This window comes from Nerophis ophidion, linkage group LG05 (assembly GCF_033978795.1).
Source record: "Nerophis ophidion isolate RoL-2023_Sa linkage group LG05, RoL_Noph_v1.0, whole genome shotgun sequence".
Lineage (NCBI taxonomy): Eukaryota > Metazoa > Chordata > Actinopteri > Syngnathiformes > Syngnathidae > Nerophis > Nerophis ophidion.
Genome location: NC_084615.1, coordinates 3780365 through 3801781, shown reverse-complemented (window position 1 = coordinate 3801781; position 21417 = coordinate 3780365). Strand labels below are relative to the sequence as shown.

Sequence of the window (21417 nt, the reverse complement as noted above, 5' to 3'; positions counted from 1 at the left end):
AAACTGTGTTTCTTTCAGAAGGGTCAACAAAACACAACAAACAGAGCAGTGGGATTTATAGCTTCACACTTCATTTTAATTGCCGACAAGTCTTCAGAATGTGATGTTTCGTTACAAACACCTCGGAAATAATTGCGTTCGCAGGTTTGTCATTCCTCATAATAAACATTTGATGGTTTCTCTACAGCACATATATTTGAACTACCTTCCCAATCCCAGGTTCCGTTTGTCTGTATTGTCTGAGGTGTGTTTCTGATGTTCGGACAATATAGGGACCGGCAGCAAAGTAACAACAGCACCCACCGACTCCATCATCATCTCTATCCCTTTCGTTTAGCTTTCACTTACAGTCAGCGACGTCAGCATCAAATATGCAACAGCTTTCGACAGATCTGACATGAATCCACAACATAAACTGTGTTTCTTTCAGAAGGGTCAACACAACACAACAAACAGAGCAGTGGGATTTATAGCTTCACACTTCATTTTAATTGCCGACAAGTCTTCAGAATGTGATGTTTCGTTACAAACACCTCGGAAATAAATATGTTCGCAGGTTTGTCATTCCTCATAATAAACATTTGATAGTTTCTCTACCGCACATATATTTGAACTACATTCCCAATCCCAATTGTCTGTATTGTCTGAGGTGTTTCTGATGTACACACAACACAGGGACCGGCGGCAAAGTAACAACAGCACCGACTTCATTATAATCTCTAACCCTCTCGTTTAGCTTTCACTTAAAGTCAGCGACGTCAGCGTCAAATATGCAACAACTTTCGACAGCACTGACATGAATCCACAACATAACCTGCGTTTCTCTCAGAAGGGTCAAAACAAGACCGGATGGTCAACAAAACACAACAAACACAGAGCAGAGGGTTGCAAGTATTGCGACACCCCTTATGTTCTCTTCCCTCCTGGCATGGTTGATTGAAACACTAAAAGCTCCATTGCACAATCAATGCACACGCTTCATCCGTGACCTTTGCTTTCTGTCCACATGGTCTCTTTATAGGCCTTTTTATCAAGCGACAGTCAAAAGGACACCCCACCAATGCTATTGTTTCTGTTCATGTTGTAACTGCGAGTAGATAAAACCCTTATTTATTCGTAACTACTGACAGGTCAAATATGACATGATACACGGGACATAAAATCGCCGGAAATGCGAGTTCTTTCACGGCTCTCGTCCCCTCAAGGCTCATAAGATGTCCGATTACTGCGGTGATTCACTTCAGAAGCTGGCATAAGAAGCCCTTTTGCTTTATATTTGAACAAAGTTACTACCAGTTGTGCTTCACCAAGGGAGATGAGATATGAAGAGGGTGGTACACAGAAGGTCCGTCTGCGAGGAAAGTTGCAACTAGATGAAAACTGGATGGGTCTGAGGTCAAGGGAGAAGGTGTAGAAAGTCACTGTTGAGGAATTGTGGAGCCGGGGGCAGAAACATGTACAGTACATCTACTGGTGCAAGGGCCTGGCTTGAGGCTGGAAGGGGACACTTGGAGACAGGGTGAGGGGGTTTGGAGGTTGGGGTCAATGGTCGATAGCGTCACTCACGGTAGAACACATATTCTGTGTAGCTGGTCCAGATCTTGTCGTCCGTCTGCTCGTGGGCAAAGGCGCAGGTTCCTGTGGAGTTACAGGCCACCATGTGGAAGCCGGCGTCACCCAGCTTGTCGAAGGCCTGTTCCAGAAAGGTGAACTTGAGATAGTAGCGGGACGTGTAGCGCTCAGGAGGGCGGTCCGGGTCACGGCTCTCGTTCAGGGTGTCGCCAAAGACCTCCTTGGCCAGGGAGGTTTTCCCACAGACCATGATGCGGGCCACCCGACGGAATTTGGCATCGGTGTGAGTGTCGCGGCCCAGGGTGTACGAGCCTCTGTAGCCGATTGTGATGAACCCGGACCTCTTCCCGTCCATGGGGCTAGGGATCAGGCTGGCGCAGGCTGACGCAGCAGTGGCCAATGATCCAAGGTTCCGGGCTGTGTCGATCCCGGGCGAGGAGTCCTCCGGGTCGCTCTGACACCCGTCGTCGCCCAACGAGTTCTGCTTGCTGATTTTGGGCGCCAGTTGCTTGACAAGCTCGGGCAGGTTGAAGAACTCAGCCTCCCGCTGCAGTCGCCCACGTTCAGGGAAGTGGTCTGGCAGGACCAGCTGCTGGTCCCGCATGTAGTCCAGGATGTAACGGAAAAGAAAACCGTCCCGGTCCACGAAGAAACGCCCTTTGGTGTCCCTAGCCAGTCCTTTGGCGGACTTGCGACTGAACATCTCCCATAGCAGGGAGTTGGGCACACTTGTGAGGGTTGAGCAGCGGGTTATGTACACCTGACCGCCAACATTCAGCTCAATGATCTCCGGGAAGGGTGCCTCTTCTGTAGATATGCTGCTATCTGGTAAAGCCATGGCTGACTTCTTCCACCTATACAGGTCTCTCGTGTGCAAAGTTCACTTCTCCGCTGATTGACTTCAGAGCCACCAAACCAGTTGACACAGTTAGACTATTCTAACACCAGCCTTCTCCATGACGACCAAAACAGTGGCTGGAACCGTTATGTGAAACAGATGCGATATCCTGCGGAAATCCTGTTTGGGTCACCAGTTCTCAAAAGAGGAATTTCACAACAGTCCATAACGGCTCTGCAGATTGTCCCCGCCAACTTCAACCAGGCAATCCATAGTTGGTGAGCTCCGTGGGCGAGCCACACACAAAGAGCCAGGAGATGAACACGACACTCCACAAGTAGTGAGACGCGAGGAAGGTGTACAAAAAGATCTCCGTGGTTTCCATCACCGACAACAGCAAACACAAACTCAGACACACACTCACTCACTCGATGAGGCGATCAGCTGCTCTCTGCACGTTTCACTGGAGCTCTGCTGCGGCTTAGCGGTGCATTATTCAGCCCGGTAAGACACGCCCACAGGCGGTGACGCGCTGCTGCCCTGACCGACAAGCCCCCTGGTAACCTGTTTGAATCACATGTTGTACTATGTTCCCCTCTTACTGCAAGTCAGTGTGTCTGAATAAAATATTATTACAACTCGTATCATTTAATTGTTGAATAAATCACAGCACAGCTAAATAGGGGTTTAACATTAGGGAAGTGTTTCTTCTTTTTTTTTTTAACAAGTACTGTTATCTGCCACATTTAAAAGAAGTAACAAAATAATAAATAATCGATAGTTTATTTATTGGTAATGGCAATGTAAACGTTAGTTAGATTTGCAGAAGTTGCATGGATAAAATTAATGAACAAAAATAATAGAAATGAAGGAAAACTGTCAACATTGGACTTGTTTTGTATATTTCGCCTTCCTGTCAAACAGTGACATCTAGCGGACATTCTGCAGAATTGCTCCAAGTGGGAACTTATGTTTGGAAGCCCGCAAATATTTGTTATATCCTTTTCAGATTGGTATGCCTCGATGTAATAGTTTTGAGAGAAATAAGAATGCTTTGATAATGTATTGCACTTATTATATGTTTTACAATGTATATGTGTTTGAGTATACCGTGTACTAACAAGTGTCCACTTTAATAATGTATTTATTTTAAAATGCATCTCCTTTGAGTAGTTACTAAAAGGAAATACATATTGTAGTATTATAAAAGTTTTTAAAATACTTCACGTCTAATAATGTCCATCCATCCATCCATTTTTCTACCACTTATTCCCTTTGGGGTCGCTGGTGCCTATCTTAGCTACAATCGGGCTGAAGGCGGGGTACACACTGGACAAGTCACCACCTCACCGCAGGGCCAACACAGATAGACAACATTCACACACTAGGGCCAATTTAGTGTTGCCAATCAACCTATCCCCAGGTGCATGTCTTTGGAAGTGGGAGGAAGCCGGAGTACCTGGAGGGAACCCACGCATTCACGGGGAGAACATGCAAACTCCACACAGAAAGATCCCGAGCCCGGGATTGAACCCAGGACTACTCAGGACCTTCGTAGTGTGAGGCAGACGCACTAACCCCTCTGCCACCGTAAACTTAATGTGTAAATCAATTTCCACCATGATATTATATACATAGAAATGCCTTAAAACATTTTTTTAAATTAAAGTTTTGAGATACAAATTGATGGATTGACATTCAAACAGAGAAGTCACCTTCTATTTTGAGGATTTTCAGGGCTTCACTGTGGCAGAGGGGTTAGTGCGTCTGCCACACAGTACGAAGGTCCTGCAGTCCTGGGTTCAATCCCAGGCTCTTCTGTGTGGAGTTTGCATGTTCTCCCCGTGAATGCGTGGGTTCCCTCCGGGTACTCCGGCTTCCTCCCACTTCCAAAGACATGCATCTGTGGATAGGTTGATTGGCAACACTAAACTGTGAGAGTGAATGTGGACTGTCTATCTGTGTTGGCCCTGCGATGAGGTGGCAACTTGTCCAGGGTGTACGAGCCTTCCGCCCGATTGTAGATGAGATAGGCGACAGCAACCCCGCAACCCCAAAAAAGGGAATAAGCTGTAGAAAATGGATGGATTTCTTATGTGAAGTGAATTATAATTACATAGCGCTGTATTGAGTCACTATTCTCTAGTGACTCAAAGCACTTTACATAGTAAAACCCAACATCTAAATTACATTTAAACCAGTGTGGGTGGGACTGGGAGCAGGTGGGTAAAGTGTCCTGCCCAAGGACACAACGGCAGTGACTCGGAAGGCAGAAGCGGGTATTGAACCTGGAACCCTTAAGTTGCTGGCACAGCCATTCTACCAATCATTATGAATGAATTAGGATACCAGCACAATCCTTAAATGTACATTTTTCATGGGTTTATCCCAACATCTGCATTTTAGAATGCAAATATGGAGTGAAAATGCCATTAAAGCCAAAAAAAATAAAATAAAAACTGTCGAACAGGCCTTCTGATGTTCTCCCGGTCAATAGTTGTCTTCTGTGACTTGTGTACCTCATTCCTTGTTGTTTATATCCCTGACTCCAAAACATTGTGATTTCCCAGAGGACTCTGCAATCCCCATCTACTTGGAAGCAATACAGCCACGTCTGAGAAAAACCTGGATCTGTCCACTCTGGCTAAGTGGGCCTGCACAGGGCGGGTGGAATGTGTCACGGTTGTATGCCAAGAACAGGACTTGATGGCGAGTCCCTTCGCTGTAACGTGCAAACAGCCTGACTCGCATGTAAACTAAGTCCACATGGCGGTTGTGGACAAAATGATTAGTGTCACACTTTTACACAATCCTTGCACTTGTTCCAGGATTTTCCCCAAGCAGGTGCATCATTATAATCAATGCAAGCATTGATATGCGTAAAATGAACACCTCATTTAATGACAGTGACCTTTTCCACAGACCTGGATTATCTCCTAATGCAGCCGTCAATTCTCATCAGCGATGGCCCTCTTGAGGCTTTTAGGCTGGAGTGTGTTAGATGCTCTGCAGACTCCAACCAAGCACATGATTGAGTTGTGATGGCAAAGTGGTGGATCCTACAGGCGGCCTCTTTTGCGAGAATGCTGATGAGTCTGCGAAATAAAAGGGAAGATTTATGACTGGCATGTTGATTGCTGCATCAGTTGCTGTTGACAACCAGGCTGTAACGGCTGGGATGTTCTAGAAAAAAAACAAGCTGGTACATCTTTGGTACACGTTCAAGTAACGTACATTACAACCTTGGCAGTAAAATGGCACACTGATGTTAACGATATTGCTAAATCTAATGGCGGGTTACCCAAAAAGATGACTTTCTCTACAAATATAACACTTCAGTCTGATTAAACTTATATTGCCACAACAGAAAAACAAGAAACATAAAAAGATGAGTTTATTTTGGTTTTTTGCCCACCAGTAGTTTATCCACAATCAGACTGAGAGAAAAATATAGACTAAGGTACATGAAAAGCAGGGATTTTAATATATATCACAATTTCATGGAAACAGCATATGTGAATACTTAATAGACTAATGCTATGAGGATGATCACCCACTAGAGAATAATCCCAGATTTGGGATTGGGCTGGGTTTACATATAGGACTGTAGGACTAGGATTTGGGAGACTTTGTTAGTGAGCACAAACCAAAACACAAAACTCATACACTTTGTCATGGAACAGAACGATAAATGGTTTTACCCACCATTTTTGACAACAATTGTATTGTGCCCATTTGCTATAGATAACATTTACCCACTCACAAGGCTTTGTGATCATTAGCTAGGGTTTATATTATATGTATATATCTTAAATATATACATATATTTATATACCCCATACATGTCATTAAAATACAACAAAATACATGTTATTAAAGTGCCTTCTACTGACTCAAACACAATCTCTGGGAGAATGGGATTGATACAGTATGTTTGAGTTTAAAAAAAAAAAAAACATCACTTATTTTCAGATTGGCTGTGTTCATCAGTGCTTAAGGGAGAAAGACTAGCAGACGTAAGGCATGGTAGCAATCAAATAGTTAACTGAGCACATCAGTGTCAAAGGTAACATCATACACAATGCAGTTTACAACAGTTCGATATAACCACCAAAGTTGTTAATGAAGCCAACCATTCATAATATTTTTTTAAAAAACCTGTTTCATTTTGTAGCACCATCTCAATATTTAGAATTTGACAAGACAACAAAATATTTTATGATCATCTCGACTCATCTGATCAGTCCAGTAACCCTGAATTAACTTTAATACAAATATAACAGATTATGGTTCTTTTATACATGATCAATTTGAGAAACGTTTAAGCATTCAAAAGCAGATTTGTGGAAATAAAACAGCTAGATATGCTCATAAGGTGCGTAATGTATGTCAACATCACTCAAAAGCCTTTCGGGAGCTCCGTAATGGTACAAGCAAATACAGATGGCAGTCAAACAAATGTTGGGGTAAAAAGCTGGTTATAAAGATACTGGTCGGTACTATGGAGGATAACTTTCTCATCTTCTGAATAACAATGATGTTCATGAACCACCCTTTCCATTCATTTTTTAGGACACAATAAGCCTCTTGCAGCATTTCAGCTGAATGGGTATAAAAATATAGACATTTGAAACCCTGAATATATGTTATGTGATTTTCTGCAACAACAAAAAACAATTTACACATGTCCCACTCAGTGCACACACTCTTTTTTTTAAGATTTGACTTACAACTAAAATGTGTTCTGGTATCAGGAGGAGTTTCTTACACCCAATACAACACGGAACGGCAAACATAATGTCGTTGCCTTCAACAGCCTACACCATTTAACGTTTATTACACTAATATTACCTCCGAGTGTGTGACACAGATTTACTGGGGGAAAAGGAGTGAGCTTAATTAGGAGGGGTGACGTTACATCAACATGTCTTTGTGATGCCGGGCTATGTGCTGGCTTTTCTCGGAAGGCCTCCTAAAGCCCTTGGTGCAGTAGTCGCAGCGGTGTGGGTAGTCCTTGGTGTGAATGGAGATAACATGGCGCTTGAAGCCAGAAGCGTCTGTACTGTTGTACTCACAATACTGGCACTGATAAACCTTTCTACCACTGTGCGTCTTCATGTGTTTCTTTAGCTCTGCGGGTTGTCGGAATCCTCGTCGGCACCTCTTGCACTTAAATGGAAGTTCCTTGGTATGCAAGGATAGAATATGGCGACTCAGGGTGAACGTGTCAGGAGCATTGAAGTTGCAGTGCCGGCACTGGTGCACCTTACTACCCTTGTGCGTCTCGGCGTGTTTCTTCAGCTCCGAGGGCCTGTGAAAGCCTTTCTCACACACGTCACACTGGTGAGGAAAGTCCTTGGTGTGAACCGAGATGATGTGTCGTTTAAGGTCACTTGAGTTAGTGCTCTTGTGCTCACAGTGTGGGCACTGATGTGTCTTGTGGCCTTGCACCATCTCTATGTGACGTTGGAGTTCCCGTGCGTCGGCGTAGGCTTGGGGACAGTGGCTGCACTTGAAGGGCAGATCTGCTCCATGCTTGCTCTTGATGTGAGTCTTTAAGTTGGACTGATCTGCACAGCGGAACTCGCAGTGCGGACAGTGATAGGGCTTCTCGCCCGTGTGGGTCCGCATGTGTTTCTTCAGCTCGGATGGGTGGCGGAAGCCTTTGGCACACTCGACACACACATGTGCAAAGTTCTTACTGTGCACCGCGAGCAGGTGACGATTGAGCAAGCCTTGCTCAGCAGTCTCATATTCGCAGTACTTGCAGTGGTGCAATTTGGGTTCTCGGTCCTTGACAATGAGCTTGTCAGAGCCCAGGGGGCTGGACTCATGGTAACGCCGAGCGTACTCTGTGTATTCTGGAGAGCGCTCACTGTTGTGGCTCAGCAGCTTGTGACTCTCCAAATGGTTGTGGAAACTGATCTTTTTGTTGGTGGTGAAGTCACAATCTGTACACTGGTACTTCTTCTTGAGGAGGTGGTCCGGGTGGTTTTTCATGTGGCATTTGAGAAAGCCTCTTGAGCGAAACTTCTTTCCACATATGTGGCATGGGTAGACGGTCAAAGGCATGCCATCAGGCCCAATGATGACAGCTGAAAGAGAATGTTGAAAAACTGAGTGCTAAGTTAAGACAGATTCAATATTTTTGCTATGCTGTTTCTGCATCTAAACTAAAAAGTAAGTAAAAAGATGGGCATACTTCTCATACCGGTCTGACACTGGCGAGTCTCCCCTTTCTTCTTTTTCTTTGCTTTTGGTTTGAGAACACGGTTGGCAGGCAAACCTTCTCGAATTTGTAGAAATTGTGTTCCTGCTTCAGTCTTCACCTGATCTATTGTACCACCTGCCCAAAAAAGCAAAAATGATCATTGTCCAGGGTTTCCCCTAATATGCCAAGATACCCGTGTTGGTGGGTGCGTGGTCACTATGACATCATTGAGTAATTTGCTATAATGACATGATTTTCTTTAAAAAGGCTAAAAAAAAATTATACATACATTTAAAACAAAATCTGCTTTCATTAATTAGTATTAACAAATATTTTAATAGCTTTGCCACATTTTCAGTTGTTGCTTTTTGTACAAGGCACTTTGTTGAAATGTTTTCATGTGTTTACAGATTTTTAATTAACTTTTTAAAACAAAAACAACTAGCAATACATTTAGCGTCATATTCTGGTGTTATTATAGAATGTACATGGGTTTAGCGACTCTACTTCTGTCCCTCCACGTCCCTGACTAAAGAGGCTCAAGCTAGCATGACGTCACACTTGCATGGCGCTCCAGTTGGACTTTCTCTTTAAAAGCCGCCACTGTCCTCTTAGTATTTGCACATTTTTAAAATGGCTGTCCGCGCGGGTATGTCTGCAATATATACATAAAAATAACATCAACATGGCAGACAACGCTCCAGACAATGGCATGCGTTTTGTTTATATGGTTTTATTAGCACGGTTTTTGGCGATCAAAGTCTATTTTCAGTGGTCAAGTTTTCGGTACATAACTTGTCAAAAGTGCGCACATAATAGGCTATATATATATATATATTTATTCATACTGTAACGACCACCTGAAGTTAATGTTTTACGTTATGTGGTTTGGATTTAATGTCAGTTTTTCCCATGTTTGCAAACACACCGCATGTGCCTGTAAGGTGATTGGTGGAGAATGAGGAAGCATTGTTGTGTGTCCTGCGGGGAAGACTCAAGGACACAAAGGTGTTTTTATGGGAGGTAAAACCAGTTGAAATTGTGCCGTTGTGTGTTATGATAAGATTGCCAATAAAAGTAAAAAATAGCGCCAGACTTTGTGTGATTTCTTCTGGGGGATACAATATATCATATTACTTTTAATTTGTTTTCAAGTACAAAAAAATTCCCTTATTTTCAAGGTGTGGTGGGACTAACAATGCCATGGCGGTGCACCACATTCAATTACATTGAGGGGAAACCCTGTTGTCATATGAGTAACAAGCTCACAGAAGTGTTACGGCCCTAAAACCAAGTTTTAAAAAAAGCTCAAGAAGTTTTTTATACGATGACTCAAGAACCTACTAATATCATCATCATCGTCCTCTTCACTTTCATCCTCATCGTCCTCTTCTACTTTGACATGCTTTTTCACTGCCATGTAGACCATCTTGTCACGGCCAACTCCAAGTCTTCCTGATGAAGCAGCTTCAAGGTCTGGGTGGCCATTTTGGTAATCATCCTCAGTTATCACTTCTGTCCCACCTGGTGAAGAAGAGGTAGTTTAATCAAAGTCCCAAAGGTAGTTTACCAAGAAAAACACAGCACATGTACTCGGCAACTTGCCTAAATCATCATCTGCTTCTGCTTTAAAAATGTAGACTTTGATGACTTCAGCACCATCCTCATCCTTGCACTCCTTGTCTTCCATTACCTCAGTGCTAATCTCCAGGGGGGTGTCTCCTATGTCCAGTTTCTCTCCCACCTCATCCACTAAACGACAAAAATATATGGAAAAAAAGTTTAATCAGTTGTCATAAACATGACATTCATAATAACAAACACTGCCATATAAGGAACACTTTCTTACAAGAGATCATGAGGTAATCTTCAGAGCTGCTTCGTCCATCATCATCCTCATCCATCTGCAGAGGAACTGCCTCAGATGGAAGTTGTTGGTGGATTATAGTCTCGGCACCCGCTTTTGTCACCATCAGTCCCTCTGCTACAAGTTGGTGGTCTAGAGTGTTGTCCGGGTGATCAGACAGAAGCTCTGCTACAAACACCTGGTCAGACATGTCGTCATGGTGGTTGGCATCCTGGATAAGATCCGAGGTAAGCACGTGGTGGTGTTCAAGAGTAGCTTCGATTGCGACCTCTGTCCCCAAGATGTTTTCCGGCATGATCACACTGTGTTCTGAATGTACCATGTCTTCGTTGCATATTTCATGACCGTCTACATCCTGGGACTGCAGACTTTCTACGTCCACCTCAAGACCCTGGACCACCTCTGCTTCAAGGCCTTCCACTTCCACTTCTTCCTCAAGGCCTTCAACAACATGAGCTTCCAAGTCCTCCACATCGACATCAGTTTCCAGACCCTCGACCACCTGCGCTTCGAGACCCTCCACCTCCACTTCACCGTCGAGGCCTTCCACAACCTGAGCCTCCAGCTCCACTACTTGCGTCTGTAGCCCATCTACCACCTCAGCCTCCAAACCCTCGACGTCCGCGTGTAGACTTTCAACCACTTCAGTTTCAAGGTCTTCGACTACCTGAGTTAGGCCCTCCACCTCAAGCCCATGCTCCAGGAGAATGCCCTCATCCGTCATCACGTCAGAAAGAAGCATGCCCTCTGGCACAGACACCACAATGTGGTCCCCGTCAATGTGTGCCAAACCACCCATTCCTGCAACTGTTAAAACAAAATAAAAAGTATTAATGAAAGGTAAGTCAAAGTTGACAGTACAGATATTTTATTTGACAAAATCCCCAATTATTATTGTAATCTATAATATACACACTTCACTGTGGTCTACGTATGTATTAGATATGCCTTGGTGTAAATTGCGCTGCAGTCACATTTACAACCCGCTTTCTGAGTAAGCCTAAAAACTGGTCATGTGTGGTGCGTTCTCTTTAGATTGCTAATGAAACTTTCAATGTCCCACCCTCTCCAAAAGTATCAGAATTGATCTCATAAAAAATGTACTGTAAATAAGTATCTTAAAGACAAATACCACTGCTATTTTTTCCCAGACACAGTAAAAAATAAACGTCATAAACAGATTGACCAGTCACAACTTTAGGTAGCCCTTGTGTCGCGCAAAATGCAGCAGCTGAAAAGGAATCACATTATTTGTCCAAGACTTTATCTCACTGAATGTCGCACGGCGGTGTTATTGTGCGCATGGCGTGATTAGATGATAATAATACTTTATCCTACTTATCTTTATTTATCTTATGGTTTTTTAAAATGTAATTTCAAAACGGCGTCATCTTTTTTGACATATTTTAGCTGCTAATCAAGCTTTGTACTGGCGCAAATTGATGTAACTAACGGTTTCCCTTTTTTAGGGAAACTGTTCCTAAAAAGGCTGTGGACAAATAAACACGGAAGTATTTATTTTGACATCGAGCAAGCGTCCCCAACGAGTTATTGTGGCAACGTCCCTCGACTGTGCAGCTTCTAAATCACTAATCTTCATCTACAAGGCAGCAAATACACTGCAGTTCTTTCAAGTATTACTATCGCCGAGGACTAAAGGACAAGGAATAGTTAAACATGCTACACTACACATCATAGGAGGATACAAAAACAGCATAGCAACGGCTCGAGTGGGCGGATAGATACAAATATCAACAGTAAAAATACTAAGTATAGTATCAGCCGATATTGCAGTGATTAGATAAAAATTTCCTATCATAACAAAATATATTTTGTTTTTGTTAAAAAACTCTGTAAATAACAAGAAATTATATACTTTTTTGATTTAATTAAGTTATTTTGCACTGCTGACTGAAATTCCATACATTTTCTACCACTTGTCTGTGTAATAAAAGGGAATAAAAAAATTTAAATATCGATTGATACTGTCACACCGCCATCCCGTTTTTGTCAGATTACAAAATGTAATCATTTAATGATCCTGAAAATTTTAAGTATGAATCAAGAGTGCTCCTGTAACTACTTTGTATTGACTTAATAACCACATTGGTAGTATCTCCCAAAACTAATGCAAAATATACAAACAGAGTAGTAAGTGCTTATTACACTTTAACAAAAGGGTAGATGGATCCTTGTTACAGCACAAAGTAACCAGCTATGAACAGTAAATTAGCAAGTGGATTAACAATAGTTTTGAAAAAACAATACAACTGGAAATTACACAATATGTTACTGCATGTCAGCAGTTGTACAGTCATTTATATGCCAAATAATACATTGTTATTGCCAGAGGCTGAAATATTTATCACAATATAGAAAGATTTTAGGCCATATTGTACATCCCCATCAACATTGTAACATTATTAGATTAGAAAATCACCATAGCTCACCTTTCAAAATGTGGTTGATTATGTGAAACTGGTTAGTGACTAATTGTATTTTGATATCATAGACATAAAACCAACATAGTTCTTGATTAACTTGTGGTCTGAAGAAAAACAATATAGTTTCAGCAACAGGAAGTGGTATGTAGCTCAGGTCCCTCAAGCAACCGGATTCTAATTTTTCTTATGACTTAGATTCCAATTCACATGGTTAATACTTAAAGAATAATTAGGATATGTTGACAACATCACCACCTACCAAAGTCTTGCATGATCATAGCATGGGGCATCTTCAGCTCCTGTGTATGTAACTCCAACACACCACCTCCTTGGTCCATGTTTAATTCAGGGAAAATAACACAGCCTGAAAACTATGAGATATATATATCAGTAGCCTGTTTATTTCCCTTAATGGTGTGTTGCTTGCTATAAAATAGTAGTACATACATTTCATGAGGGGAAAAAAAAAATACCTTCACATTTGCTGCCCAGAACGTTAAAATAAAAACAGGATATTAGATGTGTCCTCCCATCAATGCAATTGATCCGCCTGGGACAGAAAAGCATGAACATTAGTGCACAATAATGCACAAATCGTATGCAAAGATTTGAGATAAATGCATTTTTAAAAGTATATATCGGAGAAATAAAAACTTAAATTTGGTATTTTCTGCACTGGGGAACAGGGGAAGGGGACCCTATACAATATCCTACCCTAATACCCTACGGCAGTGGTTCTCAACAGCACGAACTCTGTGAACATTTTTTTTATTCAAGTACCCCTTAATCAGAGCAAAGCATTTTTGGTTGAAAAAAAGAGATAAAGAAGTAAAATACAACACTATGTCATCAGTTTCTGATTGATTAAATTGTATAACAGTGCAAAATATTGGTCATTTGTAGTGGTCTTTCTTGAACTATTTGGAAAAAAGATATAAAAATAACTAAAAACATGTTGAAAAATAAACAAGTGATTCAATTATAAATAAAGATTTCCACATATAGAAGTAATCATCAACTTAAAGTGCCCTCTTTGGGGATTGTAATAGAGATCCATCTGGATTCATCAACTTCATTCAAAAAATTTCTTCACAAAAAAATGTATCTTTAACATCAATATTATTGGAAAATGTCCACAAAAAATGTAGCTGTCAACACTGAATATCGCATTGTTGTATTTTTTCACAGTTTATGAACTTACATTCATATATTGTTGAAATATTATTCAATACATATATTTGTAAAGGATTTTTGAATCGTTGATATTTAAAAAAAAATCTACCATACCCCTTGGCATACCTTTAAGTACCCCCAGGGGTACGCGTACCACCATTTGAGAACCACTGCCCTACGGTGCAATTTCAGGGTTCATTTATTTACACATATACACACACATAACATTTATCAACTCATTGTTGAGTTAAGGGTTGAAATGCCCATCTTTGTTCTATTCTCTGTCACTATTTTTCTAACCACAGCTAGACTCTTTGGCAGAGAAGAAGTCTAGCAAAACTACTAGCCATTATGGACAATACCTCCCACCCACTACACTCGGACCTTGCGGAGAGAATGAGCACGTTCAGTGGGAGGCTCAGACTCCCAAAATGTAACACAAAACGACACAGGAGTATGCGGAATATATTTATATTATTCATGTATTATATATATAATATATTATATATATTATTTTTTATTATCAGTGTTTATTGTTAGCGAACTGGGGCGCTGAATTAAATAAAGTACATTGTATTCTATTCTATGTACAGTAGATGGCAGTATTGTCCTGTTTAAGAGTGTCATAAGTTCACAACATTGGAGCTAACGGCAGACGAACTGCTTTATGGGAGACGAAAATGTGACTGCTGCTGTTGTTGTGTGTTATTACCGGCCTGGGAGGACTTTAATGAAACTGCCTAACAATAAACCCACATAAGAAACCAAGAACTCGCCCTCGATCATTCTACAGTTATAACGTCATTGGGCGGACACGCTCTTTATACTGTGGGAAAGCAGACGTGAAAACAGACTGTCAAAACGTCACTCAGGTCCGTTGGAGCTGGAGGGGGTGTGGCCTCCAGCTCCGCCTGAATTTCGGGAGATTTTCGGGAGAAAGTTTGAATTGGGGCACTGAATTACGGGAGTCTCCCTGAAAATCCAGGAGGGTAGGCAAGTATGGCAATACGTCCGACACTGATTTATTACTTCTGGGCCGCAAGAAACATTTTTGAGAATATAATGAAAATAAAGTCCATTCTATTCTATTCCATTCTTCTATTGTTGACAACTGACTCCGTCCAATGCCCACCAATAGTACTGCAAGTGCCTTTCACCTGGGGCTATATAACCATGCACCTGGAGCTGGTTGAGCTTGATGACTGAAAAAAGTAGGTTGGGGGAAAGGGATCAACTCTGCAGGGTGGGCAGGACAAGCCCGCCAGTATCGCCTCTGCGGAAATCCTGCATGGTGTCAGTGGGAGGAAATGCACTGTCGTCACGTCACAGCTCAATAGAAGTATTCAATATCTGCAGTGCGTTAAAGTTGCCCATGTTTCAGTAGATGTGTGAACAATTATTATAATATGTAAAAAATACCCTACGGTGCAATACTACCCTTCGAGTGCAATACGTCCGACACGGATTGTTATTTATTACTTCGGTACTCTTGTCTTGTTCTGAATATTGTACAGTATTTTGTATTTCTATAGTGTTTTGTATATTGTACAGGATTGCTTATTATTTTTTATTGGATAGTAGTCTGTTTATGTCAATTGTTAGTTTTTCCTTTATCTTGTGCCCATATTTGTTCCCACTACCGTACCTTAAATTGGAGTCCTTATTCTCGTTATATGCAAATATAATGACAATAACGTCCATTCTGGGCTTCACGGTGGAAGAGGGGTTAGTGCGTCTGCCTCACAATACGAAGGTCCTGAGTAGTCAGGGTTCAAGCCCGGGCTCGGGATCTTTATGTGTGGAGTTTGCATGTCCTCCCCGTGAATGCGTGGGTTCCCTCCAGGTACTCCGGCTTCCTCCCACTTCCAAAGACATGCACCTGGGGATAGGTTGATTGGCAACACTAAATTGGCCCTAGTGTGTGAATGTGAGTGTGAAATGTCGTCCGTCTATCTTTGTTGGCCCGGTGATGAAATGGCGACTTGTCCAGGGTGTACCCCGCCTTCCGCCCGATTGTATTTATGTCCGGGTGAAAACCGGGAGAATGAATTGGAGAGATTATCTGGAGGGGCACTGATATTCGGGTGTTTCCCGGAAAGATCACGAGAGTTGGCAAGTATGTCGCTAGGGCGAGAAAGCCATTCAAAGAAGGTGAAATAATTAAAGAGTGCGTGTTACATTTTTCAAAGAAATCTTTTCTTGCGGCCCAGCATCACCCAGTTTCTGCATCCAGTGCCCAGGTAAATTGAGTTTGAGACCCCTGTTGTACAGGATTGCTTTTTTTTTTTTTTGGATAGTAGTCTGTTTATTTTAATTGTTAGTTTTTCCTTTGTTACCTCTTGTGCCCATATTTGTTCCCACTAACGCACCTTAAATCTGAGTCCTTAGTCTCGTTATATGCAAATATTATGACAATGAAGTCCATTCTGGGCTTCACGGTGGAGGTGGGGTTAGTGCGTCTGCCTCACAATTACCATGAATTGATTAACGTGGACCCCGACTTAAACAAGTTGAAAAACTTATTCGGGTGTTACCATTTAGTGGTCAATTGTACGGAATATGTACTGTACTGTGGAATCTACTAATAAAAGTATCAATCAATCAATCAATCAATCAATCAATACGAAGGTCCTGAGTAGTCAGGGTTCAATCCCGGGCTCGGGATCCTTCTGTGTGGAGTTTGCATGTCCTCCCCGTGAATGCGTAGGTTCCCTTCTCCCACTTCCAAAGACATGCACCTGTGGATAGGTTGATTGGACACTAAATTGGACCTAGCGTGTGAATGTTGTCTGTCAATATTTGGGGACTTGTCCAGGGTGTACGCAGCTTTCCGCCTGATTGTAGCTGAGATAGGCACCAGCACCCCCCGCCACCCCAAAAAAGGGAATAAGCGGTAGAAAACGGATGGATGAATAAAGTCTATTCTATTCCATTCTTCTATTGTTGACAACTGGCTCTGTCCAATGCCCACCAATAGTACTGCAAGTGCCTTTCACCTGGGGCTATATAACCATGCACCTGGAGCTGGTTGAGCTTGATGACTGAAAAAAGTAGGTTGGGGGAAAGGGATCAACTCTGCAGGGTGGGCAGGACAAGCTCGCCAGTATCGCCTCTGCGGGATTCCTGCATGGTGTCAGTGGGAGGAAATGCACTGTCGTCACGTCACAGCTCAATAGAAGTATTCAATATCTGCAGTGCGTTAAAGTTGCCCATGTTTTTTGATAGTCGTCTGTTTATTCCAATTGTTAGTTTTTCCATTATTACCTCTTGTGCCCATATTTGTTCCCACTAACGCACCTTAAATCTGAGTCCTTAGTCTCGTTATATGCAAATATTATGACAATGAAGTCCATTCTGGGCTTCACGGTGGAAGAGGCGTTAGTGCGTCTGCCTCACAATTACCATGAATTGATTAACGTGGACCCCGACTTAAACAAGTTGAAAAACTTATTCGGGTGTTACCATTTAGTGGTCAATTGTACGGAATATGTACTGTACTGTGCAATCTACTAATAAAAGTATCAATCAATCAATCAATCAATCAATACGAAGGTCCTGAGTAGTCAGGGTTCAATCCCGGGCTCGGGATCCTTCTGTGTGGAGTTTGCATGTCCTCCCTGTGAATGCGTGGGTTCCCTTCTCCCACTTCCAAAGACATGCACCTGGGGATAGGTTGATTGGCAACACTAAATTGGACCTAGCGTGTGAATGTTGTCTGTCAATATTTGGGGACTTGTCCAGGGTGTACGCAGCTTTCTGCCCGATTGTAGCTGAGATAGGCATCAGCGCCCCCCGCCACCCCAAAAAAGGGAATAAGCGGTAGAAAACGGATGGATGAATGAAATCTATTCTATTCTATTCCATTCTTCTATTGTTGACAACTGGCTCCGTCCAATGCCCACCAATAGTACTGCAAGTGCCTTTCACCTGGGGCTATATAACCATGCACCTGGAGCTGGTTGAGCTTGATGACTGAAAAAAGTAGGTTGGGGGAAAGGGATCAACTCTGCAGGGTGGGCAGGACAAGCCCGCCAGTATCGCCTCTGCGGGATTCCTGCATGGTGTCAGTGGGAGGAAATGCACTGTCGTCACGTCACAGCTCAATAGAAGTATTCAATATCTGCAGTGCGTTAAAGTTGCCCATGTTTTTTGATAGTCGTCTGTTTATTCCAATTGTTAGTTTTTCCATTATTACCTCTTGTGCCCATATTTGTTCCCACTACCGCACCTTAAATCTGAGTCCTTGGTCTCGTTATATGCAAATATTATGACAATAAAGTCCATTCTGGGCTTCACGGTGGAAGAGGGGTTAGTGCGTCTGCCTCACAATTACCATGAATTGATTAACGTGGACCCCGACTTAAACAAGTTGAAAAACTTATTCGGGTGTTACCATTTAGTGGTCAATTGTACGGAATATGTACTGTACTGTGGAATCTACTAATAAAAGTATCAATCAATCAATCAATCAATCAATATGAAGGCCCTGAGTAGTCAGGGTTCAATCCCGGGCTCGGGATCCTTCTGTGTGGAGTTTGCATGTCCTCCCTGTGAATGGGTGGGTTAACTTCTCCCACTTCCAAAGACATGCACCTGGGGATAGGTTGATTGGCAACACTAAATTGGACCTAGCGTGTGAATGTTGTCTGTCAATATTTGGGGACTTGTCCAGGGTGTACGCAGCTTTCCGCCCGATTGTAGCTGAGATAGGCACCAGCACCCCCCGCCACCCCAAAAAAGGGAATAAGCGGTAGAAAACGGATGGATGAATAAAGTCTATTCTATTCCATTCTTCTATTGTTGACAACTGGCTCCGTCCAATGCCCACCAATAGTACTGCAAGTGCCTTTCACCTGGGACTATATAACCATGCACCTGGAGCTGGTTGAGCTTGATGACTGAAAAAAGTAGGTTGGGGGAAAGGGATCAACTCTGCAGGGTGGGCAGGACAAGCCCGCCAGTATCGCCTCTGCGGGATTCCTGCATGGTGTCAGTGGGAGGAAATGCACTGTCGTCACGTCACAGCTCAATAGAAGTATTCAATATCTGCAGTGCGTTAAAGTTGCCCATGTTTCAGTAGATGATGTGTGCACAATTATTAGTGTATGTAAAAAAAATATATATATATATATATATATTCAGGAAAGTGCCTCGCCTTAAAATAATGCAGACGTTATGCAATGTTTGAGTCAGGCTCGAGCTAACTAGCAAACAAGCTACGACCGATCCGCCCAGCGCCATTTTGTTTTAGCATGGCGGCTAACCCAGCGCTTTGGTCGGTCGCCTTAAACGGATAAATGATCAAGTATTTAGTATTAAAATATATAAGAATAGTAGCAGTATTATGCACGTCTCGCTATGTATCAATTAGACGTCCGAGGGAAACAATTAAAGCAAGCCCGTCGTAGCAGCTAGCTAGCCTGCTAAGCTAGGCGGGGCCGCCTCGTGCCGCATTATCTCCATGTTGTTGGTCCGCCAGGCTGAAAGAGGCCCGCTACGGCCGACTGGGCCCCGGCGGATTAAACCGCGTTCCATTCCAATTGGATAAAAGCGACTTTACCTGATAACGTCGTCTCCCGACTCTTTCGGTGTTTTCTCACCCTCCTCCGTTTTGTCTATTATTGTTTAGGTTTTATTTTTGACGGTAAGCTAAGTGCGGCCTGCAGTTTTGGATCCCCGCGCACTCTTTGCTAGGCCTCAGCCAATCAGCGTGCTTGCTGACGAGCAGAGGGAGGGAGGGCGGGGGGCAGACAATGCGTGGCCTCGTTTACCGCTGATCCCTGACTATTTGCGTCATGCATAAGAGAGCAGTTACACCAACTGCTTTTTTCTGTTAATGACAACATTGTGTGTATGGAAACACATTTTTGGTTTTAAACATACCAAACCCATGAAAATGTTTAGACTTTTGTTTTGCACGGATGAGGCCTGTAGGCCATTTTGTCAGGGAGGGGTTGGGTAGCAATTTTGGGGTCATCCACCCAGGAAACAACATCCTGCTGCTGCAGAGTGGAACTTCCATCCATCCATCCATCCATTTCCTACCGCTTATTCCCTTACGGTCGCTGGTGCCTATCTCAGCTACAATCGGGCGGAAGGCGGGATAAACCCTGGACAAGTCGCCACCTCATCGCAGGGCCAACACAGATCGTGTTGCCAATCAACCTATCCCCAAGTGCATGTCTTTGGAGGTGGGAGGAAACCGGAGTATCCGGAGGGAACCCACGCATTCACGGGGAGGACATGCAAACTCCACACAGAAAGATCCCGAGCCCGGGATTGAACCCTGACTACTCAGGACCTTCGTATTGTGAGGCAGACGTACTAACCCCACTTCCCCCGTGAAGCCCCAGAGTGGAATTTATCATCCATCCCATCCATTTACTACCGCTTATTCCCTTTTTGGGGTCGCTGGCGCCTATCTCAGCTACAATCGGGCGGAAGGCGGGGTACACCCTGGACAAGTCACCACCTCATTGCAGGGCCAACACAGATAGTGTTGCCAATCAACCTATCCCCAGGTGCATGTCTTTGGAAGTGGGAGGAGGCCGGAGTACCCGGAGGGAGCCCACGCAGTCACGGGAAAGGACATGCCAACTCCACAGAAAGAACCCGAGCCCAGGATTGAACCTTGACTACTCAGGACCTTCGTATTGTGAGGCAGACGTACTAACCCCTCTGACCCCGTGTGGAACTTATTATCAATCAATATTTATATAGCCCTTAATCACCAATCCATCCATCCATTTCCTACCGCTTATTCCCTTAGAGTCGCCGGTGCGTATCTCAGCTACAATCGGGCGGAAGGCGGAGTACACCCTGGACAAGTCACCACCTCATCGCAGGGCCAACACAGATAGACAACATTCACACACTAGGGTCAATTTAGTGTTGCCAATCAACCTATCCCCAAGTGCATGTCTTTGGAGGTGGGAGGAAGCCGGAGTATCCGGAGGGAACCCACGCAGTCACGGGGAGAACATGCAAACTCCACACAGAAAGATCCCGAGCCCGGGATTGAACCCTGACTACTCAGGACCTTCGTATTGTGAGGCAGACGCACTAACCCCTCTTTCCCCGTCTGGAACTTATTATCAATCAATGTTTATTTATATAGCCCTAAATCACCAATCCATCCATCCATTTCCTACCGCTTATTCCCTTAGAGTCGCCGGTGCGTATCTCAGCTACAATCGGGCGGAAGGCGGAGTACACCCTGGACAAGTCACCACCTCATCGCAGGGCCAACACAGATAGACAACATTCACACACTAGGGTCAATTTAGTGTTGCCAATCAACCTATCCCCAGGT

The 21417-nt window shown here is 43.3% G+C and overlaps 2 protein-coding genes across 6 annotated transcripts in view; both read right to left on the bottom strand.

Annotated features, from left to right (window-relative positions):
* LOC133552525 (BTB/POZ domain-containing protein KCTD12-like) overlaps positions 1–2931 on the bottom strand; it is a 101736-nt gene extending 98805 nt beyond the window's left edge. Inside the window, exon 1 of the mRNA XM_061899749.1 lies at positions 1567–2931. Coding sequence (XP_061755733.1) covers positions 1567–2410 — 844 coding nt within the window. The 5' untranslated portion in view covers positions 2411–2931. The remainder of the gene's footprint in view (positions 1–1566) is intronic.
* A 2860-nt stretch (positions 2932–5791) lies between these two features.
* On the bottom strand, positions 5792–19835 carry znf711 (zinc finger protein 711). 5 transcript variants are annotated; one of them, XM_061899745.1, is made up of 8 exons: positions 19666–19835; positions 13380–13482; positions 13192–13303; positions 10471–11295; positions 10227–10373; positions 9966–10145; positions 8613–8756; positions 5792–8505 (listed from the first exon to the last, which is right to left on the bottom strand). In XM_061899745.1, the coding sequence occupies exons 3-8, from the start codon at positions 13268–13270 to the stop codon at positions 7325–7327; spliced, it is 2556 nt and encodes an 851-aa protein (XP_061755729.1). In that variant the 5' UTR covers positions 13271–13303; positions 13380–13482; positions 19666–19835; the 3' UTR covers positions 5792–7324. The 5 variants fall into 5 exon arrangements, with proteins under 5 accessions (XP_061755729.1, XP_061755730.1, XP_061755728.1 ...); XM_061899746.1 differs by having other exon boundaries at positions 8622–8756; positions 13406–13482; XM_061899744.1 differs by having other exon boundaries at positions 13406–13482; positions 19666–19834.
* Positions 19836–21417: the final 1582 nt, after the last annotated feature.